Genomic DNA, 27,745 nt, shown 5'->3' with positions numbered 1-27,745 from the left:
TCCACAACATCCTGTTCAGGTTTCACAAGATTTTCTTGAATAATAAAGATTAAACCAAACAGTGAAGTGTCAAGTGCAATTACTTTATTGTCAAAGAAAATATAATTCACAATTAATAAACCAAGGCCACTTCAAATGATTAACGTCCCATATTCCTATTTGTTTTTAAATCAATGAATGATTATAACATGACTTTTTAATGCTTGCCATTTTTTTTTATACTTGCTTGTTACATTAGCAAGTTTCAACTAATCTAAATTAAAGGCACATAGCAGCATGACACAACTCAGCAGTGCAACTATAGCATAGATTATACACTTGTAAATATTTCAATATAGTGTGTGTGTTCATTGATATTTTATTGCACATCCACCACTATTGAACCCAAAGTTTCCCTTCATATTTAGCCTTCTTTTCCCCCCCTCAAATTATTCCTTCCAGGAGAGAAAGTACAGCTTCCCCTGTCTGTCAGCACAAACGAGTTCAGTGGGTTTCTCTGGATTCACCTCCAGAACCAGGACAGGACCTCCACAAACAAACATCCCCACCTGCAGGGGGAGGACGGAGACAGTGAGATGCACAAAGAGGAAAAAGTTATTGAAAGAAACAATCAAATATTTAAAATATTACTTCACGGAGGGTGGATGGTGTCAGTATCAAATGTTATATCTCAGTGTTTTCTATTTCCTTATTTTGCTTTTGTAACCCAAATCTCAAAGGTTTTCAGAAAAGACTGGATCTTTAAAACCAGAGTTATGCATCAGGTGTATAAAAGATGGACCTGTTTCTTGGTGACTCTGTCCCACAGCTTCACCGTCCTGTCAGCAGAAGCTGAGATGATGGTGCTGCTGGTGAGTCTGAGAACACTGATCTTGTCACTGTGAGCCTGTGAGGACGGAAACGGAATCAGAATCATTGACAAATATCTACAAAATAAAGCTGAAATGTCTGAAAAAAAATGTTTTCTCCCCCTACTCCTAATGAACAGGGCATTATATTTCATATTTTACAAACCATAACTGTGATATTAAATGTAGGGGGAAACTATTTATTTATGAAATGTATAGAGGAATTATCTAGCTGAACACCGTATGAAAATATGCACTAAACTCTTATTTTCTGTGTCTCTTACCGATTTACATGTTGTTGTTGATGATGACGATGAATCTTCTGACGTCTGACTGAACCACATGTTTCCCTTCATGTCTCCCCACACCAAAAACTCTGAAAGAACATCAATACATCAGACGATCACTTTACAAAGAAAAAGAAATAAAACATTTTAATTGGCTGGTACTGTTTTGAAAGCAAAAATACCAAATATCCCCCATATAAATATGTGATAAAAATATATATATATATAAAAAAACAACTGTTTGCTTAAGTTCAGAGAACAATGAGACCTAAAAACAGTCTGTACCTCCGTCTACAGTTCCAGCTGTTATGGGGATCGCCTTCTTCTTCTTGTTCCTCTTCTTCTTGTTCCTCTTCTTCTCCTCCTCCTCCTCCTCCTCCTCCTCCTCGTCCACCTCCTCCTCACTATTTAGGTTCATCCGGGTGAAAGCTGAACTGGGAGACTCCTTAGGGTTCATCACAAACTGAGGAAAAAGAAGACACACACACATTATTAAAACAAAAAACTTTACGATAAATAGCATATTTAAATTCTCTTTTTAACCGGTCCTACAGTTCGACATTGTTCGGTTTGATTGTTATGTCGCACATCATCTGCCTCATGACTCTCCCAGTGACAACACTGACCAATCAGTGGACAGAGAGTCTGACCACGCCAGGTGCCAGGTACCAGGTAGTATCGCTAATGGAAAAGCAAAAAAAAACAAACAAAAAAACATGCCGAGTCGAGCCGTGCGGCGACCATGTAGTGGAAAAGCTCCAGTAATGGATATTTAGCTGCAACTGCACCAAAAAGCTTTGCTAAATTTTGCATACTGTACCAATTCAATCTTCAATTCAAGATACTTTATTGTCCCATATTTGTCTTGGACTCGAGCGGAGCGTGCAAATGTGCGAATGTCCTCGTGGTGCAATAAATAATAAAACACAACAGTAAAATAAAGGTAATAACAAAGTAAAAGCACTAAAAGGGGCAACAATGTAAATAAATGATGTTGAGGATATGAGTTACAGACTCAATAAAACTCACAATGAAGCCAACGTGAACGTCTTGAGCTCCTTCGCCAACGAGCCACATGCTCTTCTCGTCATTGCCAATCAAACTCAGAGGTCGGACTTCGCTGCCCCAGCTGCAAAGAAACAATTTAATGAAGTTAATTTACCTCACAGAAACATATCTATATGTTTGGTGAGCAGATGGTTCGACACATAATATGTGTTTACATTCATATTCTGTTTAAACACTGACCAGTGTAAGTTGAGTCAGCATAAAGCCAGCCTCTTTAGGGCCTTTTCTGGCATAAATACTGACCGTGTCAAGACCAGCAGTCTTCATGGAGATCAAAACCTGGTCCTAATGAGCCAGAACCTCATTTCTGAGGCGTTTAGGGCTCGGATTTTAGGGAAGTTAGGTTTTGGTAAATCAAAACTACAGGCTGTTCAGATGAATGGAAGTCAGTGCAGTGTCCTAAAAAGAACAGCTGTGTGTGATATATTACTGTGTAATGTTGTGTTTACACAGTCACATTATGTGGACAAAAACCAAGTCCATATCATGTAATTACTACATTTTTAGGTGAAGATGTGTTTTAAGTTTGGGATTAGTCCAGTAGTAATTATGGTTATGGTCAGATTAAATCTCCACAAAATGTATGCAAGTCAATACAATGTCATCTGAGGTCATCAGAAATCAGACTGTGTGTACGTGATCAGGTCAGTGAGAAGAGTGAGTCGATCAAAGTTTTAAAATGAAATAAATGACACTGACGTAAATGGTCGCGGTGATTGTTGATCTCAGATAAGTAAAAACAAAAATGCCCAGGTCAACTCTGATCCAATACTGGAGATAAGGACATCAAAAAGAAATTAGATATAATCTTCTTGAGCACAGAACTGTAAAGGGTCTTACTCGTATATATTGTTCGAACTATTAGCAAGGTTAAATATCAGCGACTTGTGGTTCACACAGATCAGATTTCCGGCGCAGAAGAAGAGGTTGACCAGCGTGTCTTTCAAAGCATGCGTGGTAACCTTCACCAGGCTGAGGACGACAGAAACACAAACAAACTGGTTACAGCGATTCACTGATCCGTCGTCTTCTACTTCACTGCTGATGTCCTGAGCTGGAGGAAAGCATTCAGCAAAAAGGAAAATGCTTTACTTTAAGTCAAGTCTTTTTACCTTCCAGTGCCGTTTTCTTGATTCCTCACCAGCTTCCAAACTTCGACGTTGCCTTCCAGGTAGCTGACGGCAAACTGGTTATGAGGCATGGAGCAGACCGCTGTGATGCCGGTGTCTGAGGCCTGACACACACACGCACACACACACACACACATTAACAGATGGGATTAACAGAGTTCCTACACATTTTCTGTTTCAAAATTCCATACTTTTCCAGAGACAAATTTTCAGACTTCTTGGAGGATTTTTCAGTCAATATTAAACACCTCATTATAAATTGTTAGATGCTTATTATGTAAATAAATGGTTTTAGAATCCTTCACTCATTTTTCATGAAGCCAGCCCTCGGAAAAGTTGCATCGACCCATGACACTGTTGCAGCCGACAATAGGTGGCTGGCTCAACGGCACGTATGGAAATAAAAACACTTAAAAAAGAATCGCAGTTGCACGGTAACCATGGTAACTCGAAACAGCAGCTCGATTCGTTTCATATCATCTACAGGTGGGCTATGTTGTGTTAGTACCTTGTTTTGACTTTATTAATATTTAATTTTAGAAAGTGAGATAATAGTCTGGAAACAACACTAACATTTTTCCATACTTCTTTGCCGTTTTTCCATACTAAATTACTCAAATGAAATTTCATACTTTTCCATGCTGCGTAGGAACCCTGGATTAAAGTTAAGTCCAGGGGCGGAGTCGTGGTGGAAAGTTACCAATTATTTTTGACATTTTCAATTAGAATGCCTGAAAAATCCTACTTTCCTACATTGACAATGTGTCAAGAAATTTGAATACAAAATTCTTACAACTTCTTAAGGATCCACAGGAAGCCCAATTACACAAACAAAAAACAAACGCATACAGGTTCTGTTTTTGTTTTCCTTCTTTTGTGCCTGCTTGCCTCACCTGCTTGTGGCAAACCAGTGTGTTGTGTTGCCACAATTCCAGAAGACCAGACGTATAACCAGCAAGACACAACTCATCTTTCTGAGAGAAGCAGAGAGTTGTGACATGGTCTGGGCCACTGACGGGACTCTCTGACAAGACAAAACAAAGGACAGTTTTCTAAACAAACATCATGGCACCACACAATACAGTTGTGTGTTTATATATTTTCTCTTTCTTTTTTATTTTATACACAAAATATACAATGGCATTACTTTCCGTCCATGTCCAGCATCGCAGCGAGCAGTCTTCAGAGACCGTGAGGAATTCTGAGGCACCTGCCTTGCGAACAACTCCGTGAATCGCACCGCTGTGACCGTGGAAGGTGCTGAAGTGCTGCATCTGTGTTGGAGATCAGACAAAAAGCTGAACATGAATTACAACGTCCACTCCTTGACAAGAAGTCCAAGGCCCCATTCAGACCTGGCATTATAAATCATCCACAGTGACCGATCTTATTTGGACAGGATGAATGTTCACATCTGGCTGTAAATCGCGTCCCAATACATCCACTGTGACCACTTTAATTCAATTACACAATAACAACATTTCATTTTTTATGGGTCTGATTACCCTAACCCTGTATGTGTGTCAGTCTGTGTATGCCTGAGAGAAAAATCTGAGACGTTTGAGTCAATCAAAGCTCTACTCACACTGCTGTAACATGACATAAGATTTAATCATTAGCCAATCAGTAGCAGTAGCTACAAATAAATAAATAAATAAAAGGTCAGAGGACGCTAGTTGGGGAGACCGTCTCTAATCCGCTCTGAGGACAGACTGTGTTCTTGCAGTTCATGAATGTAGTTGTCTACATCCTTAAACCACCTCCGAATGTGGTTTTGCCATCAGATCTGAGGACGCATTCAGGATGGACTGGGAGAATTCGGACCTGAACTCAACAGGATTTGCAAGTGAGTGCATCAATACCAGGTCTGAACAGGGTCTACTATTTCACTGTTGCCCTACGTCGAGGCCAGAACTAATGATGAATCTACCAAATCAGAGAGTACATCACACAGCCACCTAACTGGAGCTTAAAAAAAACAACAAAAAAAAACAACAAAAAAACAGCAACCCAAAAACACACTGTATGTTGTACTATAAAATTAGCTAAATATTTGAATAAACTAAATGTAGTTTGACCGACAGACCTGCAGTGGTTTCCAGAGCCCCACCGTGCCGTCATCAGATGCAGTCACGACAGTCATTTCCTCTGGGTTTACCTCAAGGTTTTTGTCTGAATACAAAGTATTTTGAAAAACAGTAGATCAACATCAAAGAAGGCGTTGTGACTCAATGCACCGAACAGTGTGAGAGAGGAAAAGAGAAGCAAATAGAAAACAGATTTACTTGTATTAGTGAGGAGAGAGCAGCGGTGTATGCGCTGTTTATGAGCAGGAATGTGGCAGATTTCTGTGCTGCTTTTCCAGTTCCACACATGCAGCGCTCCCTCTGCACAGCCGGAAATCACAAACTGTTGCTGCACACAGAAACGACAAAATAGCAAGTGAGCACAGAAATTCCTTTATGAAGACAGATAGATTTTTTTTGTCTCAACAAAAATTATATTATTTGTTTGCAATTTATTGTGGGATGAATCCCTCGAGATGGTCCCTCAAACACAAAACTAATAAACACAAGAACTCTTCCACAATCTCAATCTACACCCCGCATCACTACTATCAGCCATCACACATAAAACAATGATGCATGCCAAAAGGACACCTGAAAAATAATTTACACATACTGTGAAATACATTTTAACATCAGATATTGAAAAAAACAAAAAAAACAAAAACAGCTTTGTGATCAGAAGTAAATAAGATATGTTTATTTTGCTTTGGTGAATTTTCTCACCAGACAGCAGACTGAAGTAAGAGGACTCGTCCAGGGGATTTCCCGGAGCTGTTGACCCGCCTGCAGATCCCAGAAACAAAGCCTGCCATCGTTTGAGGAGCTAATCTGGAAGAGACAGAAGTAGACACATCATTGGAAATGTCTCTAAGGCCACATCATAATGTAACCTCTAACTCTAATGGGCATTTACAGTTCTTCATGACATGTGTGCAAATAAAATGAAGACTCATTACCACACAGTCTGGAGTCCAAACACAGCCTGTGATCCAGTCTCTGTGAGAGTGAAGCAGCGACTTGATAAGAACAGGAGGAGACGCTTTTATGTCCCAAACCATCAGGGCCTGAAACAAACACACAAGGACACACATTCCCTTTCAAATTGGTGTGCCATGAAAATGCATATTTTGACTCTTAAGGTCCAATTTGAGCATCTTCTTTGTTGCACTTATTCCCAGTGTTTTACTTCTATATCAACATTGAACCTATTTAGTTATTTTTCATCTTCAATGTTATTATTATTACTTATATTTATATCTTTGTGAGGTCAGAAAATTATTTAAAAAAAAAAATTGTCTGGGCCCCACAACATTAATGGGCTGTTTCAGGGTTAAGAACTGGTTTTAGGGTTAGGCACTTAGTTGTGATGGTAAAGGTTAGGGTAAGGGGCTAGGAAATGGATGATGTCAATGATGTGGCATCACTCAGATATGTAAAACAGTGTGTGTGTTCATTCTACCCGATCTTTTCCACCAGAGAGCAGTTGTCCACCGTCAGGGCTGAAAGACAGACATGTGACTCCACCTTTGTGGCCTCTCAGCAGCGCGTAAGGCTCAACGCAGGGGTCGTCAACCATGTTGCTCAAAAACCACAAAGCAATGGTGAAGTCGTCTGAGAAACAGCAAGGTGCAAACAACAAAACATGACTAAAAATTATTGTTTTCATAAAAATGTGGCACCTGAGAAATCGATCATGTAGCCTTGAAAAAACGTATTAACTGTTTGGAACTCCCACCTGAAGCTGTCACCAGGTAAGTGGAGTTTTGAGCCAGAGCAAGGATGACGCCTGATTGCGCTGCAAACATTCCCAACATTTTCAGGCCGCTCATCTCCCCATCCTCTCCTTCTTCTTTCTTCCACACTCTCAGGCATATGTCGCTTCCTGCAGTCACCAGCACCTCAGGTTCTGTCTGCTCTGGATCCAAAACGACCCACGACATGCACAGGATGGACACACCCACTAGAGTGGAGGTCCAAATCAGCTTGCCTGAATCGAAATATGATTTATAATGGTCAATCAATGTTATATCCTGAGTTAGAAAATCTAATTTTAACATTCTAATACCCTGTTCCATTAATAAAGAAAATAAATCAAGACATATTAACCGAAACCCTTTACAACATTTGTCTAAGAGATTTTCAAATAATGACTTAAAGATTTCACAAAACATGGTTATTTCCCAACACATAAACAGTGAAATTCACCTGAATCGATGTTGAAGACTTTAATGCCATTGCCGTGGTAACCCACAGCAGCAAAATGTCTGTTCACAGCCACGCACAGTGCAGCAGGGACAGAGTTTTCAGTCTTGAGTTTCTTCAAAGGAGGCTCCTTCTCACACTGAATAACACAAATTCATCCAAGGACAAAGCTATCACTGGACATCCATTCTTCAAAACCCTTAATAACCTTGTTTTCTTCATTCTATGGCTGCACACAAATGTGCATCATCCCAAAACAAAACAGTAGTAACGAAATGCCTGTGTCATGGTGATTAGTTGAGTGACATGAGTGTAAAAAAAAAAAGCAGGTAAGAGTTTTGTACGAAAGAGCAACAGCAGCTTACTTGATCGCTTTTTAACTTGGTGATGGAGCGACCGAGTCCTCCTGACCAGAGCTGGAGCTGTTCCACAGGAAAACAAGAAAAAAACACTAGGAAACCAGAGCCATCAGGAGACAACATGATGTATTTCACCAGACAAATAAAACACATTGAAGGGGAAAGTAACCTTAAGCCTTCATGATGTGTGTCCGCTCTGGTTTAAAATGAAACGTCATATGTTGTGTTTTAATAGTTTTATACCCTTTATCTAAAAATATAATCATAGTTTAAGCACTTGAAATACGTGACACTGTTTGGTCATAGGATCTGTTGTTTATTTCTGGTTTAGCAGTAATTATGTCAGTAAAGTAAATCAATTATTATGATCTGGTTTAGTATTTGCAGGTGACATCGACTCACGGTGTGATCTGAGCCGGCGCTGAGCAGCATGGCTCCATCATCCAGGAAAGTGAGGACTTCAGTGGCTCCGAGGTGAGCCTGGAAACATCCGACACAGGTGGAGGTAGACACCGACCACACCCGCACCTCTCCGGATATGGAGCCGGAGCAGAGCATGGAGGAGGAGGACGAGAAGGAGAGACTACGCACTGAGTCCTGGTGACCAGACAGGGGCTGTGGAAACAGGAGTGTGTTTATGAATGAAAAAAATACTAGAATACTCATTACGAAACAAATACAGACCGTATACTTATAAGCAAAAAGGGTTACTATGAATCTTTTACAGCACATTTTTAGACAATGGAGATATATATATATATATATATATATATATATATAAAAACACTGCAAATGCTATTTCATGTTAAGAATAAATCTTCATAAATGTATGGGAAGGAAAGTATAATTTAAGGGGGTTGGGGATCTTTGAAACGTGTAATGTGAGAGTCACAGATTGGTTACAGTTTTTGACAGTCAAACTATGTCATGAAGTAATAGAAATTGTGTGTCTTTCAAAAAAGCTTTAAAAAGTAAAATAAACAAGGGTTAACTCTGAATTAATATTATTAAAGGTCAAGTAATATTAGCCATTTTTTCTTTTTCATTACTCTATATATTTTTGCGCCCGTCTTCACTGTGCACTTTTTAAAATCACTGCAAAGCTCCTAAAGGATAAATTAAGAGTAGTATTTACTAAAGGGCTCATAGAGCATTAAATCAAGCACTGACAATTAATGTGGAATTTCCTTCTGATAGTATTTAGTAACTACTACCAAGTCCTGTAACACGGTTAAAAAAAATATCACATTTAAATGTCCAAGGGGATTTGGGCGTATATATTATCCTTCCTTTCACCGCCAGTGCTTTTAATTTGAAAAATAATGAGATCAAACTGGCTTCAGCTCCTTATACAAGTAACACACAGCATTTCTCTCCTCACTGTGACTCACAGATTGAGTTTTATTCTGAAGCCAGCTCCACACGATCACATCCCCATTCCAGCAACCAGCAACCAGCAGCCGACCCTCGGGATCAAAGGTCACACAGTTCAGAGGACTGGAGCTGAGCAGGGAAGCCACCTCTTGACCTTTAGCTGATGACCAGACCTGATGAGCAAAAAAGAGTCACAATCAACCAGGATGGATACAAAAAACACCAGCAGCATCTCTATTATAAGAAAAGTTTTCATAATTTTTGCTTCGTTTTCCTTCTCTATTTTATTTTTTTACTATACGAGTCACAGGAGGTCTTGAGAAATCTATATACTTCTATATAGCAGTAATCACATACAGTTTATGCGAATTAAAAAGGCAGATAACTAACAAAATAAGCAGCTAAATTTAAGTATTTAGTAGAACTAAAAAATGTTTCATATGATTTGTTTGGGACCAACTTTCAGCGTGAAGTCCAGAGACACAGTTGTGAGATGCTTATCGTCTGCAGTGACATCACTTGCTGTTATTGTGTTGTTATGGCCCTCAATGAGAGCGGTCCTGCAAAATAAACATCACTCTGTTAAAGCATCGGTGACCCGTTTTGTGTCGAAAGAACCAGAATGTTGGACTTGTACAGACTAAGGCTTAGTTCTCGGATCCTCGCACCTGCAGCCGCTACCGACGTCCCACATCTCTATACGTCCGTCAAAGGAGGTCGTGGCGAGACGTCCGTCCTTCAGAAAGACACAGCTCGAGATGCCGTCGCAGCTGCTCTCCAGCGACTTCACTATCTGTTCACAGGCAGGAGAAAGTTGACACACATATTGATATTAGTGTGTTTACGTGCTGGGAATCTTTCTCAGGGTACATACAATGTCATTTTGGTTCATGATCAGCTGGATTTAAGATTAGAGGAACCCACTGGGCCTCATTAATTTTTAAGAATAATGTTCTTTATCTTAAGAAGAACATTTTCTACACACACTCACACAAACAACAAACCTTTGTTCCCATCAACAATGACACATAAAGCCCTGAAGTGAATCACTGAGTGTTCACACCTGTCCCGTCTGCGTGTTGATGACGTGCAGTGTTCCCTCTCCAGTACCAACCACCATCAGCTCCTCGTCCGGACTCATGACCACACAGGTCGGTAGAGAGGAGAAGGTAGACACGAGCTCACTGCAGTGAAACACACAAGAACACTGATGCACTATGGACAAATTAAAAAAATATATATCTACAGAATTAATGTATTGTGTTATATTTAAAGAATTAGTGTCATCTCTTTCTGCCGACTCTTTCCCTTTGGCTGCAGTGGCCGACACATGCCAGAAAGGTTGCGGTTCTTTTTCATTTGCATCGTAAGCCTCTGCTTATTTCTGGCTGCTGTTGAAACATTTTGTTCATGCAACTCTGTAGACTGTGTGGCAGACAATCTGCTTACCTGGGCTCTGGAACAGTCTTATCTTTGTTCAGCCACTCCACTACCCTGACGCCTCCTTTTCCCACCAGGCCTTTTGCCCAGGTGTGAGCAGAGGTGCCTGGAGGCTCATTGAAGGCCTGCTGAATGAAAAGAGCAGGGTAGGAAGAAAGCAGCGCAGAATGGCGCAGCAGAAAACTCCAGCAGTCCCCTACACGACCCTTCAAGTCAGCTGAGAGGAGTGAAGAGAAATGTGTGTGAGGACAAAAACATATTTTGACAGGAATATTTGGGTAAAATGCAATCTGAACTTACAGGAGGTTGGAGACCTGTGAATCTTATCTGCAGGAAAAGAAACATTTCACACACAAAAAAAGAAAATTGGAAGGAAAAGCATCCATAGGAAATGCCACATTTATCTTTACGCATACTTACAGTGCAGGCTGTAGGTCTCCAGGAGGTGGTGCAGGAGGCCTTGGTGCACATACGCATACAGGAAGTAGTAGTTGGAGAGCAGGGAATAGAGCGCATCCATCTGACCACTTTGAATCTGATCAAAGCCAAATACATGCACAAGTTCAAATCTACCTTTGAGCACACATATCACATATATCAGATTTTGAAGCAGATGCTTATACGCAAAATGAGTACAGGCCACCATAGTTCACCGACAGACTTTGGAAAGGAAGGGTTGACCCTGCATTTGTCCAATTCACACTCTCACCGGTGGACGTCACATATTCTGACACAGTGAAACTAATATTTAAAGCTGGGTATACATGTCTGGAAAAGCTGGAAATAGTGGTCTACATTTTGTAAAAGGCAACCCGTACGTCCTGGCTAATGTGTCAGCTTCTGAACTGTGGACTCTTGCTTCAAGTTGTGCAGTGTTTATGTAATGAATTGTGACAAACCAGGCTTGAAGGCAGGTGCATAATGGAGTTGGTCTCACAGTGAAGGAAGGTCTCTGCTCCTTGGGGGTCAGCGAGCGTCCACAGGTGAGCTGCGAAAAGAGGCACAATATTGAGCGAACCGCTGCAGTAACTTTCACTGAGAGTTTCAAAGAGAGTTTAATTTACCAGCCAGTGCAAAGTGAGCTTTGGTCCTGCTGCTTTCTTTTTGGAGGAGAAATTCTTCAAAGGCCTGTTTCACCACAGGGTTTGTTAGAACCAGCCAATCATCAGTGTTGTAGCAATGAGACGGATCGATCAAACTGCAGGAAGCAAATCAAATAGAGTTAGATTCACTAAAATGCAAATTATGTAGGGATGTCAAACCCACACACATTCTGTTATTATGAGTTTCTGTTGATGGAAACCAGGGGCGATCACCTGCTGTATTCCGGTTATGTCTTCCCAAGGGCTTAGCTTTGAAAACGTCCTTAAAAATATACTTTTAAATGCTTTAGATACCCCACTGTACTCAACTAAATGCCAGGACTTCTCCGTATGAAGCTGCAGACCTGATGTTCACAATATTTACAACAAACAGCCATCTTGAGATGGTTTGGCTTTAGAGAACAGAAAAACCACAGTGTTTGTACTTTAAAAAAGGTACAGAAATTGTCGACAGCTCACAGCTGTACTGTAAGGTGTCTCCTGAATCCTGTTATTCTATATAATGCAGACTTTGGGGAGCTGCAGCATACACACACACACACACACACACACACACACACACACACACACACACTTGCACGCAGGCACCTTTGTAAACTCTGCACCATAAGGGTGAAGGTTGCCATGGGGATGCGTTCTTTGGGCTTCCTGGACAGTTGAAGCACTTCCTGCCATGGCACCTGCTCGCCACATGAGGACAGGTAATTGCACATGTTCAGGACAGAGTAAAAGTCTCTCTCCCTCAGACCTGTGCATAAAGAACAAAACAATTAGTTATCAAAGGCAAATCTGCAACTATGTATAATAATTTATCTCCTTGATTTAAGTTGTCTTACCATTGGGGCTGACAGTGAGAGCTGCCAGGGCCCAGCGAAGTCCCAGCATGCCTCTGTGCTGAGAGCAGAGTCTGTCCAGGCTGTGCTGCACCAGCTGGCTCAGAGACTGAGGTAAATCTTGCACAGTTTCCTTCAACTGAGACGTTAAAAGAGAGGGAAAGACTAAAATCACAGGTACATTATATAGAATATAAGGTACTTGCTATTGTCCACTGCTTACATTGATAATTAAAAGGGGAAACAATTAAGTTAACACATAGGAGGAAAAACAGTGACCCATCTTAGTGACTAGGAGTAGTAGTCACATAACTAGTTTGTTTGTTGTTCTTTTTTAAATGTATGACAAATGTACGATCTCATGATTCACTTTACGATTACATTGGTCATACATGTTCTTCTTTTACTTTGGTGTAGGGGGATAAATAATATTATATTGTACAACTCCAACTCCATGCATGAATATGTGTATGTGTGTACTTGAATCTGTTATCTCCTAAGGACCTTTTCAAGCATAAATCCTGTTCTCGTCAGGACCAGTACTCCTTGTGGTTAATGGTTCTAATGAGTCAGAACCTCATTTCTGAGGAACTGGTTAAGTTTAGGGCTAATATTTGAATTATGGTTAGGTTATGGTGAGCCGTTTACTGGTTAAGATTGGGGGTTAAATATACATATGTCATGAAAAATAATATCTCCAGACAAAGATAAAGCAGACCTTATCAAAGGAGGCAAAGTTCTTGAGGTCCTCACAGGCCAAGTGCAGGTAGAGAGGACTCACAGCTCCTTTCTTCATTATCAGAGTCTGGAGCTGCACAAACAGAGCATAGATTTAGAGGGAAAAACTAAAACAATAGCTTGGATACACACACACACTAAACTGTTTTCGAACCTGGTTATTGAAAGCAGAGTCACTGAGCTTCTTCCCAAAAGTGTCCAGTCCCCTCTGAACTATCTTCTTGCGGTCTGGCACAGTGAGCTGTCCCAGAGAAAATAGGAAGGCGTTTCGTTTCTTGGCCAGGGTTTGTAAAAGAGCACCTTTAGACGGGACGCTTACAACCAAACAAACACCCTGAGAGGAAAGAGGGAAAGTACTTTTAACACACCATAAACAAAACAATCAGCACATATAACAGTGTTTCAATGGACACCTATACACTTATGTGACCTGTCAGTGTGTGATTTAGAATACAAAAAAAACAAACAGAAACCCTTAGAATCAAAACGAGAAAATTATGGAATCTGGTTTTGTATCAACACAGAATTTAATAATTTAATCTAAATCCAAATCCACACTTCACTTATTGTGTTACGCTGCTAACCAACACAGAAAATGCATCATCTCCTTGGTGGAGGGAGCTATCCATTTGACTCACCTTTGTGAGTTGCTCTGGGATCCAGTCACAACTGACTTGACCTCCGACGTCTTGGACTTCATCCACCCCATCAATGATCAGAAGCAGAGGTTTGGTGCGCTTCACGTCGCTCAATGCAGAATGAAATTCTGACAGCAAATCTCTGGGAGAAGCAAAATCATATGTGATCACTACGGTATTGCAACGGCTTACTCCTCTCAACTGTTTTGAAGAAAATTAAAAGTCTAATCACTTGAAGGAGTGGGGAAGAGGCAACTGCTGCTCAGCATCTTTAAATTTCCTGAGCCACTGAATGAGGCAGCGCAGAAGGTTCCCGACAGAGCGTGCTGATTGGCTGGCAGCTGCTGAGTAGGAGATGACATCACAGGAGAGTCGATTCCTGGACTTGACGCCAGTCCTGAGGGCATCTGCGAGGGCAGCCTGTGTGGAGAGAATCACCGTAAATGTTTTTGAGGAGTTTATTTTACGAAAAGTCCAGTGTGTCAGAATGGCGAAAACTGCAGATTCCAATAACACAGAGGATTCCATCTCGATCGGGACAACCCGACAGGTGAGTCCAAGTGAATGTTTGCGACTTACACTACTGCTCAAAGGTTTGGGGCCTCCTATACATTTCTTTTGTGTTTTCCATTAAAAGTCACACTTTTATTCATCAAAAGAGTTGCAAAATGAATAGAACATATAGTCAAGACATTGACAAGATTAGAAATAATGATTTCTATTCAAAATAATAATTTTGCCCTTTAGTCAAAGAACCAGCAAAACCTAAACTTTTGAACGGTAGTGTATTTAAAAGGATTCACTCAAGTAGCTGGGTCTTTTACAAATTTACCATGAACACAGTTTTTCCTTCTCCAGGTCCTCCCTCCACAATCACCAGGCCTCCTTTCGTCTGGACATGTTCCACCATCTCCACGGCTGTCGTAAGCGGCTTCCCTCTGCCAAAGAACTGCCTCTGCAGCGCCCCCTGGTGCACCTGCTGCTCAGTCACATCTGATGCAGCCTCAGCCTCGTCGTCCTCCTGCCAGATAAGGAAAATGATGAAATGACTGCCCTTATTTGAAATGACACTAATAAATAGTACATAAGGTAAGGTTCTTGGAAATGTTACTGGTTTCATGAAGATTATAGGTTATTGATTTGGGTATGGAAAGTAACTTTGTAACCAAGATGAACTAACTTCCACAAACTGCTTCATGACTGCAATCCACAGATCCTCCAGCACAGCTTTACCAAAGTCCTCCAGGTTTTTCAGATATGGTTTCCCTTCCACAACACCGCCCCACTTGCAAGAGTAACTGAGACACAGACGATTGATTGGCGGTGGAAGTTTTTTGAACTGCCTATAGTGATATAATCAGTGACGGGACTCACTTTTCTGTGACCTTGACATCACTTTCTCTGATCCTACTTTTCAACAAGGCCATTTTAGCCTCAGCCCCCTGTGATTCAGGCGCAAAGTCTGATCTCCAAGCCACCGGAACTGACCTGCGGAATGGTGGAGAAAAATTCAATAAGGGTGTAAAATTCGCAGTCATTTAAAGTGTGAAGGGAATAATCAGTACGTGGTGATATTTGGATCTCTGAAGAAGCAGAACATTCGCTGGTGGAATGTATCCGGGAAAAGAGCCTCAAACTGACGGATCTCCATCTCCGTCACGGACAGACCTGCTGGGGCCGATTTTAGCTGCACACAGAAGCACAATTATTCAAATTTTTTTACATGTGTAAACTTATGAAAATGATGTAAGATTATTTGTATGCCACATTGATTAACTATTGTATGTCTGTGATTATCTGTGACTGAGAAAAACAAACAAACAGGCTGTTTTAGTGCAGTTCTATAATAACAGCATTTAATGACTACATTTTAAACAAAACTGCTCTCATATTTTTGTTTGTTCTTATTTCATCACATTAGCTCTTACCCATTTGTACTGTGGCAGGCTAGGGAGGACCGGTTTGGAGGACACCAGGCCATACCTCTCCCCCAGGATCGCCACCATCATCTGGCAACGACACACCTCCGACAGGCACAGCTCCGTGGCTCGACCCGACTCCTCCTCCGTCACACCCCAGCGCAGCTCCACTTCCTGCAGGTACAGGCAGTGTGATGCAGCCCGACGCCGGAGCTCCGGGAAGACGCTCCGCACCAAGATGTCACGCTCGGCATGCATGTCTCTGAAGGTGGAGGAGATAAAGACACGCACACCTCGCCACCTGGTGAAGGAGGACACAGTTGATGTTAACTTGTGAAGAGGCAGTGTGATAACAACTGATGGCAAGTAGTTTTTTTTTTTTCTTTTTTTACAGTACATGCCTTAAAATATTTTTCTGGTAGTGAATGGACACAGTTTTTACTATTGCTGCGGTGATTCATTTATTGGTCAGTAATTTAATTAATCACCATTTATTTATTTTAAGTTTTTTTTAAGAATTTTTCATGTTCAGCGTCTTTGATCTTCTTTCACAGTAAATGAAAAAGCACTCAAATACTTTTTTTTTTTGCATTTTAGACATCAAACAACTGATGGATTAATCCAGATAATAATCAAGAGAATATTCTTGTAGCCCTAGTGTTAAACGCTATTTTCCCTCAAATTAAGTACAAATTTGGTTGTTTTCAACGACAGAAATAAAATTTACACTGCTACTACTACTACTGCATCATTTGATTGTTCTTACAATTTAGTGCATAAAGTGAAGCTCATGACTTTCACACATTTCTGATTAAGACCAGCTGCCCCACACCGAGTCTCTCTGCGATTATCAAGACAGTGGTGCTCTGTTTTTGGGTTTGCCTGCGATATTACCACACTGCACAGTCAGAGACTGATGGATTTTAAATCACGAGTCATGGACACAGTTGGGACAGGCTGGAAATACAAAGAAGCACAATAGAAGTTTCACGTAGATTGTGCTTGTAAAAATAATCCTGTATGCTCAGAGGGGCTGCACAGTTAATAACGATCACGACTGAGGCTGCAAGTAAAAAAAACTACAATTTACAACAGATCACTTACCGAAGTAAAGTAGAAACAAAAGTCTACTCCCAGCTCCTTCATAGAGTCTAGAATATTTTTGTAATTACTCAGAAGAAGTTGCAGTGGATTTTTATGATCTGAGTGATCTGTGGTGTTATAGAAAATGCAGGGAAAAATTACCTTGACTTGGGGCTGGCTGGTATTGGGACAACACTGCTTCTGGTGTGAGGACTTTTTGCTCCTGCAGGTGGTGGGACCTTATACAGTTTGTCCAAATGCTCCACATGTTCCAACAGCCTTGAAGACCCTCTTTCTGCCACACACCTGGAGACACAATCGCAAAACTAACACTTGGAGCAGTCGGACAGCAGTTTTTCTTTTTTTTTTTGTAATAAAGTGGATTCAATTCCAAATGAAAAATATGTTGTACATCACTTTTCGATGAGAGTAATATTATAATGTAACATTCGAATGTACAAAAAATTTACATTATTACATTTTAAAAGAGTAATCAGTAACTTATTACACTTCTAGATTCTAGACTTCTAGATTCCTACACTTGTGAATATATCACATTCAGATTGACAATATATTTCTCATTCATTACATGCAAAACAACTTTAGGAAGAGAACAAGATTGACAAGATGCTTTACCTCAGGATTTGCTCACTGAAGCCCGTTATCTCCATTGTGTTCCTGTCAAAATTGTTGTCATTGTACCTGGAACTAGTCAACACAACAGTAGAAGCATTAGAAATATGATAAGAAGTTCAAGGTTGTAATGGATGTTTTCCATCAGTGGTGCTGGTGTCCATGAGGATACCGTGATGCTGTGGCCCATATTCATTCAAGTCATAAAAAGGTATTTAATTAAATTGCCCAATATTTCCAACAGATAATTAATTTTTTGTCTTTTATATCTTAATTTGCCTCTGTAAAGCGGCTTTTGGTGCAAGTTATAAGTGGTAATCAGTGGTGACGCAACAATATCAGTCATCATGTGAATTTTTAAAGGCGTCATATTATACCCCATTTCTGCAAGTTAACCTAGTTCCCTGTTGTCCTAATGAACTTGTCTGTGACATGCTTTGGTCAAAACACCATAAGAATGAAGCACCACAGCAGTTCAATCACCCTGCCAAAACAGCCCTCTTCAGAACGCTCTGTTTAGTAGTATCACTTGAGGTCCACCTTAAAAAAAAGTAAAACGAAACTTTAGGGACAGAAGTTACTGGGAGCATTTGGAAAAGTGATCATTTGCAGGCTCTAGCAGGCACATTGCCGTCATAACTAAAATGTAATCAGTGGACAGATAAATCCTCTGAGGCTGGAAGTTTGTGTAGAACTCTGGGCTGCACTGTGGAGCCAAGAATAGAACTTTTCGGATAACGTTGCCCTCGCCAGGACTCTCGCATGTTTTATGGACAAAGCGGAGCTCCGCAACAATTCCAGGAATTTATCACATTGTGACGTCCCAGTGAGTGCAGAAGTCAACATCGCATGTTTCATCTCCTGTACTTAGACTGAGGAGGACCACAAAAACATGAATGAGTCATATTTTTTTCACACTTTGCTGACTGATAGGGCCTCTAGAGTCCCAAATATAAGGATTTAAATGATTAAAAAGTTGATTTTGCATTATATGTCCCATTTAACGTCTAATTTTCAGCACATTTGTGCAGTTACTGACGAGCTACTGCTATTGGTGTTGTCTTCTGTGAGATGTCGGTAGTACATGTAGCAAAGAAAAGAGAATATAGTAGAAAAAATGATACGTTACCCATCTAATGACAATTTGACAAAGAGGGCTTTGTCGTTTATTTCTTTCCTGTAGCAGTTGATGGTGAAGTCGATCTGACGGCCCCAGTATGCACCCACGATGATGATGTTGTTGATCTGAGGCACCAAAGTATATGAGAAAACATGGTCACTTAACAAAGTAAAGGAACCGTTCTCCATATAACAAAAAAAAACAAACAAAAAAAAAAAAAGGGTTTATGGGTTTATGGAGAAAACAAGACATTTGAGAACATCATTGTTTTGAGGTTTGAAAAACACTGGCTAACAATTTGTGTGGACCAAACAGATGAATCAATTATGAAAATAATCCTTAGTTACAGCCCTAAAAAACACATTTGAACAAACCTTGTTTTTCTCGTTGAATATTTTCTGGAGGTAATTCTCATTTCTCTCACTGTATGCCACCTCATTACATGACTGTGGAAGAGAAATAATGAATTATTAATAAAGGCAATATTGAATTAACAGACATATTACAATATATTAATCTACAGCATCATCACAGACAGGCAGATCATAAATTGTATATAATAAAGTTGACATAGTTTAATGGGTTCTCCCTTAAGCCAACTTTCAATTTGATTTATAACATTACTAATCATTTTTCCGAAGAGTTATAAGCCTCAATCACTAGTGTCAGGTCTGCTTCGATAGAATGTGATGTCAATTTTGCTAAAATATTCCCACTTAGATGAACTACAGCAGGTATTAGTGGACTGACAGCAGCTGTCGTACGATAAGCGCTTGCCAAATCTTGATTCTGGAGGCTTCATAATGAGAGTTTGAATTCTTATGGGTGATCTCACCACCAGTTGCCACTGTAGGCGGTGAACAGATAGATTGATCGACTGCTCGACAGATAGACAGACAGAGAGACTTTTCATTTAACGTTAAAAAGTTAAATCCTGACCTTTACTTGCTTCATGACAATTCTAACATTTTCCAAAACGACATCAGACTTCAGCTTGACTTCTTCAACGTGTTCATCATGAAGTATGAAGAGCTGGGAGTCCTCGGCACTGTTTTCAATCATCAGAGAGAGCAGGAGTGCCAGCTCCATCATCTGAGGGAGAGAGAGATGTGTTATTTTTTTAGCTTTCCTTTATGTTACTGCCAATCTGAAATAAAACAGGCCTTTACAGTGGGAGTGAGCTGAGACTTCTCCTCCTCCTCTTTCTTCTTTCTTTTCAAGGAGACCTTCTGTGCCTCTTCATCTTCCTTTTCCTCATCCTCATCGTCATCATCATCGTCATCGTCATCGTCATCGTCATCGTCCTCCTGGTCTTCCCAATCACCATCCTTCTCCTCTTCTTCCTCCTCTTTCTTCTTCTTCTTCACTTCTTCCTCCTCTTTCTTCTTCTTCACTTCTTCCTCCTCTTTCTTCTTCTTCACTTCTTCCTCCTCTTTCTTACGCTCTTCTTCATCTTTTTGCTCAGGGTCTGGCGGGAGGCAGAAATCAACCTTCTGGGGGGTGTTCCCATAATTATAACGTTGCATGTAGGTGGAGAAGAGTATAACGGTTCGTCCAGGGAGTGGGGGCAGGTTGTAATGGCAGGAGATCTGAACCGCCGTCTCCAGAGCTTTAAGGTAACGTTGCAAGAGCTCAACAGTGTACAGCCTCTGACTGGATCCACAGAAAAAAGCAAATTAATTTCCTCATAATTCATGCAGATGTCACAAGTTACAATTCTAAAAAATAAAAATAAAATACTGTTCATAAGACATTTGTCTCCTTACAAACCACTATTTCCAGAAAGGCTGGAGCACGATGTTCACACACATACACATTCATAATGTGTATTACCTTTTCAGTCTTGTAAACTGTGTTGAGTGTGCTGCAGCCGTTGATATATATTTGCAAAATACAATCAGGTTTAACAGTGAAAACACTTCTCTTTAAATCTGTTAAATAAAGATGCAGCTAATTCAACAAATTACTTTATATTTTTTTCTGCATATTAAGAACGCGTCCCACCTTTTTTGTAATTATACAACACATTAATGTAGAAAAACTGACAATACATTCATATAGTTCACAAGTTTGCAATGGAATGCAATGGTTTTTGAATTGTCTCATTTTGAGTTTTAACAAATTTAAAATTTAAAATTCCAACCACAGAAATCCAGATCACTGTGAGTAAAATGTATAAATATACGAAAAATAATCTCTTACTTGGCCTTGATGAATTGGGCTTTCCTGGCCTTGTATTTTTGATAGATGAACGGCACGCCAAGTGTAACCTTCAGCCTGTTTCTGTTGGTCTTCTCCCAGTCCAGACACCTGTTACGCTTGGACTTGGGAATCCCTTTTAGGATTCCCACCAGGATTTTTGCCACGGAGGGAACTGCCGTCTGTGACATGGCGGCTACAAGACAGTAAAGGAGACAAAAAGAAGTTCTTCATCTGTATTGTGACGTCCCAATGAGTGTGGAAGTCAACATCGCGTGTTTTATCTCCTGTACTTAGACTGAGGAGGACCACAAAAACATGAGCGAGGCATCCGTTTTCACTTTGCCGACTGATAGGACCTCCAGAGTCCCAAATATAAGGATTTAAATGATTAAAAAGTTGATTTTGCATAATATGGGACCTTTAACATGACTTTGAGCCATTAATGTTGATAAATCTCACCAAAAGGTTGAAGCTCAATGATGGCTTTGTAGGCAGCGAGAAATCGGAAGGGAAACTGTCGGCTCTGAACGATGGCTTTCTGTAAACACATTAGAAACACAACTTTACAAAAGACTTCACAATCTCTCTTTTTCAGCTGACGTCCCATTAAACCCACTGCAGTTTCACAATGAAATGATAAGATTTATATATTCCACAGATGTCACATGCAAGGAGGCCCTTGCTAAATAATGCTGGCTATGAATCATCCAGGTGTCCACTCATAACGTCCGTTTTCTTCTAAATGAGAACACCGTTTATAAAAATTGAAATCATGTGCTACTGGAGAAGACCTGAAACTAGCAACTTACCTCTTCAGGAAAATGTTAAGTGATTTTATAAATCAAGTGAGAGGTTGGCTAACTTTCGAAGAAGGACCCCCTGGTGGCCGACTGCTACACCCATTTTTATATACAAGTTACGTGTTGGACATGAAAACGTGGTACTTGAGGAAAACATTCCTGTGTCAGGTGTAAATAGATGAAGTGAAACTGTCCCTTTGTCACCAGATCTTGCAAAATGGATGTTAATACTAGGTCTAAAGTTGAATTACAAACTCTTGATTGTAAGCGTGAATGGTTGTTTTGTTGACCGTGACTGTGATAGAGATCCGTCCAGGAAAAAACCCTGCCTCTTGGATAGAAGGGTGCGCTAATAAACAGACTTTAGTGCGTGCTGTGCTGCAGCTCACCTTACTGGTCAGTCTGCTGAGGAGCTTCCTATGATGAGCCTCACTGATGCCCTGTGTGATCATGTTCCTCAGGTTCCTCAGCATGGCCATGAATGGAAGAGACTTGTTGTCTGTGCAGCAGATCAAAATATACAGATTTGCATTTGAACATTTGTAGGTCTGTTGTTGTGTGTATGATTTTTTTTAAATTTATTGTAGCATTGTAGCGGATGGACCAGTGGAAATACAACAGCAACCTTTAGCATTTAGCCAAATGGTTTTTGAAACATGGATACCCATACAGGTACACTATTGTTCCATTATCTGTTTATTATCAAAATGTGTCTGTTGTGAGGGAGGGAGTGAAGCTTGTTAGGTTTGGTAACGTTCGGAAAACCCTTGAAATCCTTTGTGCAATGATGTTAGCACAGCTGAAAGCTGGTTCTAAAAATCATCCTTTCTCATCTTGTCAATGTCTTGACTATAGTTTTAATGGAAAACACCGAAAAATCGTATAGGTGACCCCAAATCTTTGAATGGTAGTGTATAGGCACTTTATATTATCTTATTTGTTGGCTTAGGTTACATAATTATACATTCTTCCTCATCACTATGCCCTTGGTGCTGGTAATACAGTCAGATTGTGTGAGCAGGAAGTGCCTCTTTACAGACCGATGAGTTTCTCCCACGTGGCGGCTCTGTTGCCCTCCAGACTGAGCAGGCGCTCCCACGTCTCTGGCTGTTTGAGTTTCATCCGCTGCCCGGCTCGCTCCCTGTCCCACACACCGCTCATCCCACTGTGGTTGTACGCCTTCACGTCGGCAGGATACCTGGACAAGCGCAAAGCATGTCATGTTTTAAGAAGGAAATGCTCGAGGACAGTAAATGCAGTTTCCTCTTAAGGACACCTAGTCGATTGAAACTAGGTCATATGGTAGTGACATGTCTTAGGGTCCATTAGCCCACCATATGATCATAAATTATTTTTTGAATTATATAAGATTTAGGTCACATCTATAAACCTTTCTGCTATAGAAGAAGCAGAAAAAAAAACTTCCCCAAGATACAGAAGTGAAAGACTGATTTGTCTTAATAATCATCAATTATTATTTAGATCTGTAAGTTTCCACAATTTTGTTCCCATTAACAAATGCAATATTTTCATCCAAAATGTCATTCACTACTCGTTATATCACTGTATTACTACTTTACTTTAGGCTTTTCAATACCCTTTTTTGTATTTAACTTATATTATCTTTGTTGAAAATATAAAAATCTCAGCATCACAGACACTAAATGCAGATTGGAGATTGCCAGAATTTTGTTTTAACTTCATTTTATTATGACAATACTAATAAAAGCGTGACATTTTTCCTTCTTTTGTCTCTTGATAGTGTGTTTTTATTAAATCAATTTGATATAATAATAACATAAAGTATTTTCAAATTACATGTTTTTCCATGTCGACTAACATATCTATCTGCTTATAGCAGTTTTAGATTAGTCAGTCTTAGTTCGTATTTTTCTTTTCTTTTATACATTGCTGCTCTATGTCCTCACCACTGTACACTGCTGGAAATGTAATGTCCCTGAGAGAATCACCCCAAGGGATCAATAAAGTCTAAGTTTAGTTTATATTTTACTTGTCTGTGAATATGCATGTCTGTGTATGCACTTGTGTGTCTTACTTTTTCCCCAGAATGGCCATAACATGTTCAGCCGGTTCTTTAATGTGGAGCCTCTTGATCATCTTCTTCAAATTGAAGTCACTCTGCTTTTTATCCACCACCACCACCTCTTTTTTTCCCTCCGCTTGCATCTGCACGCACACACACACGGACACACACAATTACAAAAACCAGTTCACACATATTACCACTTCTTTGACTCCAAACTGAAACAACAGTATAATAAAACTACCACAGAACAACAGCAGGAAATTACTAAAAAACTAAAACTAACCAAGGCAATCTTGAAAGACATAAAATAAATAATATTTCGCAACACAAAAGCAGACTGCATTGACTTACAAACGTCTTGAGAAGTTTTGCATCTGATCTTAGCTTGACTGCCCACTCTTTGAGTTGCTCATCGGTTGCTTTCTGGAAACATGAAGAGAGTCGTGTGGAGCTCATAGACGTAATCAGAATTGTGTGAATTCATCCAACACTGCTTCAAATGTTGTCACGTATATATATTTTAAGATAAAGTAAAGACGAAAGGTAATCAATAGTATACAGGCATAATAAATACCAGGAAGTATGAAAATTATAGAAAAATATTACAGAAAGAGAAAGTTAAAAGGCTAAATTGTTAAGAGAAAGTTAACAAGAAAGGAAACAATGTTGAGACTATGAAACAGTGATCAAATTTAGACTTAAAAACTGATGAGGAGATAACAGAACAGAATAATGGGAATTATTGTGTACCTTTCCTTTGCGTGTTTTGGGTCTGTGTTTGCAGCGGTGTTTGCGCGTGTTGTACTTGGCCAGTTGATACTCGCTGAACTCCTTGAACTTGTCAGCCATCGCCTTCTTTAGGCACATGGGCAATGAGTGGCTGAAGCACTGGACACACAACCACAGTGTTTAGACGACACTTTGAAACTTTTAGACTTCCTCATAGGGCCGCTCACCGATACTCACCGTGCTATAGATTCGGACTATTTCCAGCCAATCAGAGGGCAGCTGCACAGCGGCGCTGAAGTATCTGCGGACATGAGGCTTTGTGGAGGGCCGATTGGCAGCCAGAGCCAACAAGAAGTTTGCTGTGATGCGGATGTTCAGCTCCTGTCGAGCATAAACGGCCACCTGGAGCAGGTAAAGAAACATCTCCTTCAAGCTTCAAATCAATATGGTTCTCAAACTTTTTTATACCAAATACCACCTGATAAAGTAGAACAGTATTTCTGATTTTCTTCCAAGTACCACCAGAGGAAGCTCACGTACCACCACCACAGTTTGAGAACAATGGTCTTAGACAATATTTCTTGTCCACCTCTACCACTGGCACAGATACAGTATGTAAACTAAACACAAACCTTGAGAAGAAACTCTGGGTCACGAACAGAAATTGGTTTTGCCAGGTCTCTGATTTTTCTCCAAACACTGTTCACAGCGTCCCACTCGCTCTCTCCTGGAGCTGGGTTCTTATTGACCAGGGAGCAGCACACAAAACTCAGCAGCTGATACTGGGGAACACACAGAAAAATTTGGCATTTGTTATTTCATACAGATTCTGGCATCAAAAATCAAAGATATCAATCATTTTAAATCAACAACCAGCCTCAAATGTATATGAAATTTAATATATACTGTATCTATTAAAACTATATATATATATACACATTTTTTTTTCTTCTACCTTTAGGTCCTTTAGCTCCTCCTCCACACTTTCCTTTCCTCGATCAAACTCAGCAAATTCCTCCTGTTCGATGGCCACAGTTGGGCCCATTTCCATGTCGACCACCTCCATTTCCTGCTCTTCCTCCTCTTCATCACTGTCCTCTCCAGAGGCAGACTCATCTGTAGAACACTGCAGACGCAGAAGGCACATTAAGACAGCAGCGTTGTCAAATGGGATGCATCAAAATGTTGTTTTAAATATCCAGGGAGTAAAATTTAGCAAATGTAGAATCGCCTGATTGTACGCATTGTTGTTGTGAAGTGTTTTACCGAATATTTACATCAGCCATTATGGACCACCATGTTTTTACAATGGCCCAAAGGACAAACTAAATGTCTTTTGAGTTTCGAGGGTCACTGAATTTACAAACTGGAAAATAATTAATATTTAACCTACCGCACTTGTTGTTTCAAAGCTGGACGGCATTACTTCAGATATTTCCAATCCACTTTCGCTTCCTGCGACTTCCTGCGGCTGATCTCCACCCAGATCATGATGTAGTAACGGAGGAGGAGGATTTGCAAATCGATTGAGGAAAGCACTACTGGCCAGAGATGTGGCGGGCAGAGGGTCATGGGGGACAGAGGAGGTCACATCAAAGGAGAAACGAGGGGAATCGTTGGTGAGGAGCTTGTTCTGGGTGCTGAGGAGAGAAGAGGTGAGTGAAGAGGTAGAGAGAAGGGAGGAGGTTGTGGAACAGAGACTGGATGGCTGGAGGGTGGAGGAGGAGGAGGAGGAGGAGGAGAGTTGGGCTGAAAAACCTATGAGTAAAGGAGAAGGCTGGGGCATCGCCATGGAGCTCTGAGCTAAGAATTTATTCTCCAGATTCAGAGGGGCATAGTTGGAGGACAGACTTCTCCCATAGGTGGTCTGCTGCTGCTGCTGCTGCTCCATTGGCTGCAAAGTCAGTACCCTCATCTCTGTAGAAAAACACATCAATCAGATGGTCAAAGTTCACAATGCGATTAAGCCACTCTTCTCAGCCACAAAACCTCCTTGATCCTACACGGCATCAAGCATTGAGATAAGCAGCGCTGCAGCATTCCTCCCACTGTTTGATCAAGCATTGTGCGACACACGTACTGTCGTTAAGGGAGTGCTGCTCGTCTGACAGACTCAATAAAAAGAGAGCAAAGTCTCACTGGTACCCAGGAAAACCATGAGTGAACGTGAAATAATGAGCGGAATATCAAGAAAATAATGCAATCCCCCACGTATTAATCCAGTATGGACAAAATGTGAACAAAATCTACCTTTAGCTGTTCCCATAACTACATTTTTGTGATAAATATGACTGTTTTTAAGTAAGAGAGGTAAATGCGTGAATAAGCTTTAGTTGCAGCTGGCAGTCTTTCTGAGTCACATCGAGAATTCAGAGGTTCTTTTTTCACTGACTGTAACAATAATTTGTCAATTTGTTCAATATTATACATATATATAATCTTTTGCAGTTGTTAAGAAAGAAAATCCATTTGAAAACTTGTTTTTTGGACTCTGAGAAACTATAATAACTACATTTTCAAACACAACATTTCCATACTGGAGTAACAGCTCTGAAACACTGAAAAATGATGACGATAAAACATAAAATGTAGAGGAAAACACATTATTAAGGGTAAGAAAAAGATATAATAAATCACAGGCATACTTTAAACAAAATGAGAATGTTCAATTCGTGTGAATGTAAACTACCAGACTGTTTGGAGTAAAGTCAGGTGGTTTTATGAACATAATACAGTCATAGCACTACTACGTGTATGCAGTTAACAGCTATTTATGAACTGAAATTCAACATTAGTCACTATATTTCCTAGAAGCCCCCGAGTGACTCAGGAGTTGGCGAAGGTGTGGCAGTTTTGCGCAACCACATTAACGCAGAAAACTCACCGCAAACACCCACAGTTTAAACTCCACAGGCCGAACGATGTTTCCGCATGAACCGCTGGTTCTACGTGTTATACTTTAACACACCGCAGTTAAGTGCTAGCGTGTGTGTGAATCGAGCTAAAGAAAACGGCTTGAGTCATAACAACCTCTGCTTCCTCGTTCAGACCGGAGAGCGCTGATTGGCCCGCATTTCTTGTGTACCTTTTTACCGTAATACCTTAAGTTATAGGCGGTAGGTA

The 27,745-nt window shown here is 40.4% G+C and overlaps 1 protein-coding gene across 1 annotated transcript; it reads right to left on the bottom strand.

The window, feature by feature from the left end:
• Nucleotides 1–69: 69 nt before the first annotated feature.
• On the bottom strand, nt 70–27,614 carry tep1 (telomerase-associated protein 1). The gene is made up of 56 exons (XM_083890435.1): nt 27,507–27,614; nt 26,016–26,539; nt 25,578–25,748; nt 25,255–25,404; nt 24,860–25,024; nt 24,644–24,781; nt 24,245–24,316; nt 23,903–24,033; nt 22,887–23,044; nt 22,236–22,345; nt 21,506–21,584; nt 21,047–21,239; nt 20,014–20,497; nt 19,784–19,936; nt 19,219–19,290; nt 18,854–18,969; nt 17,728–17,799; nt 17,254–17,397; nt 16,018–16,309; nt 15,655–15,776; nt 15,464–15,577; nt 15,270–15,387; nt 14,922–15,110; nt 14,322–14,509; nt 14,090–14,231; nt 13,606–13,785; nt 13,432–13,524; nt 12,717–12,852; nt 12,469–12,628; nt 11,842–11,975; nt 11,677–11,765; nt 11,198–11,312; nt 11,078–11,104; nt 10,787–10,994; nt 10,401–10,521; nt 10,006–10,130; nt 9,798–9,897; nt 9,355–9,510; nt 8,366–8,578; nt 7,970–8,026; nt 7,608–7,743; nt 7,138–7,389; nt 6,862–7,013; nt 6,359–6,466; nt 6,126–6,230; nt 5,619–5,748; nt 5,420–5,505; nt 4,481–4,607; nt 4,227–4,357; nt 3,316–3,437; nt 3,044–3,175; nt 2,165–2,264; nt 1,421–1,598; nt 1,133–1,224; nt 782–886; nt 70–548 (listed from the first exon to the last, which is right to left on the bottom strand). The coding sequence occupies exons 2-56, from the start codon at nt 26,535–26,537 to the stop codon at nt 429–431; spliced, it is 8,085 nt and encodes a 2,694-aa protein (XP_083746561.1). The 5' UTR covers nt 26,538–26,539; nt 27,507–27,614; the 3' UTR covers nt 70–428.
• Nucleotides 27,615–27,745: the final 131 nt, after the last annotated feature.

Source organism: Microchirus variegatus (genome assembly GCF_963457635.1).
Source record: "Microchirus variegatus genome assembly, chromosome: 5".
In the NCBI taxonomy this organism is placed as follows: Eukaryota; Metazoa; Chordata; class Actinopteri; order Pleuronectiformes; family Soleidae; genus Microchirus; species Microchirus variegatus.
Note: the sequence above shows the minus strand (reverse complement) of the source record. Positions and strands in the feature narration are given on the sequence as shown.

What these genes read in the sequence shown, in the direction of transcription:
- tep1 (XM_083890435.1), bottom strand. Translation starts at nt 26,537, where the DNA reads ATGAGGGTACTGACTTTGCAGCCAATGGAGCAGCAGCAGCAGCAGCAG. An exon ending in TCAGCAGACTGACCAGTAAG is followed by an intron (nt 21,585 to 22,235) that starts GTGAGCTGCAGC and finishes ATGTGTTTACAG; the next exon opens with AAAGCCATCGTTCAGAGCCG. An exon ending in CATTGAGCTTCAACCTTTTG is followed by an intron (nt 21,240 to 21,505) that starts GTGAGATTTATC and finishes ACTGTCTTGTAG; the next exon opens with CCGCCATGTCACAGACGGCA.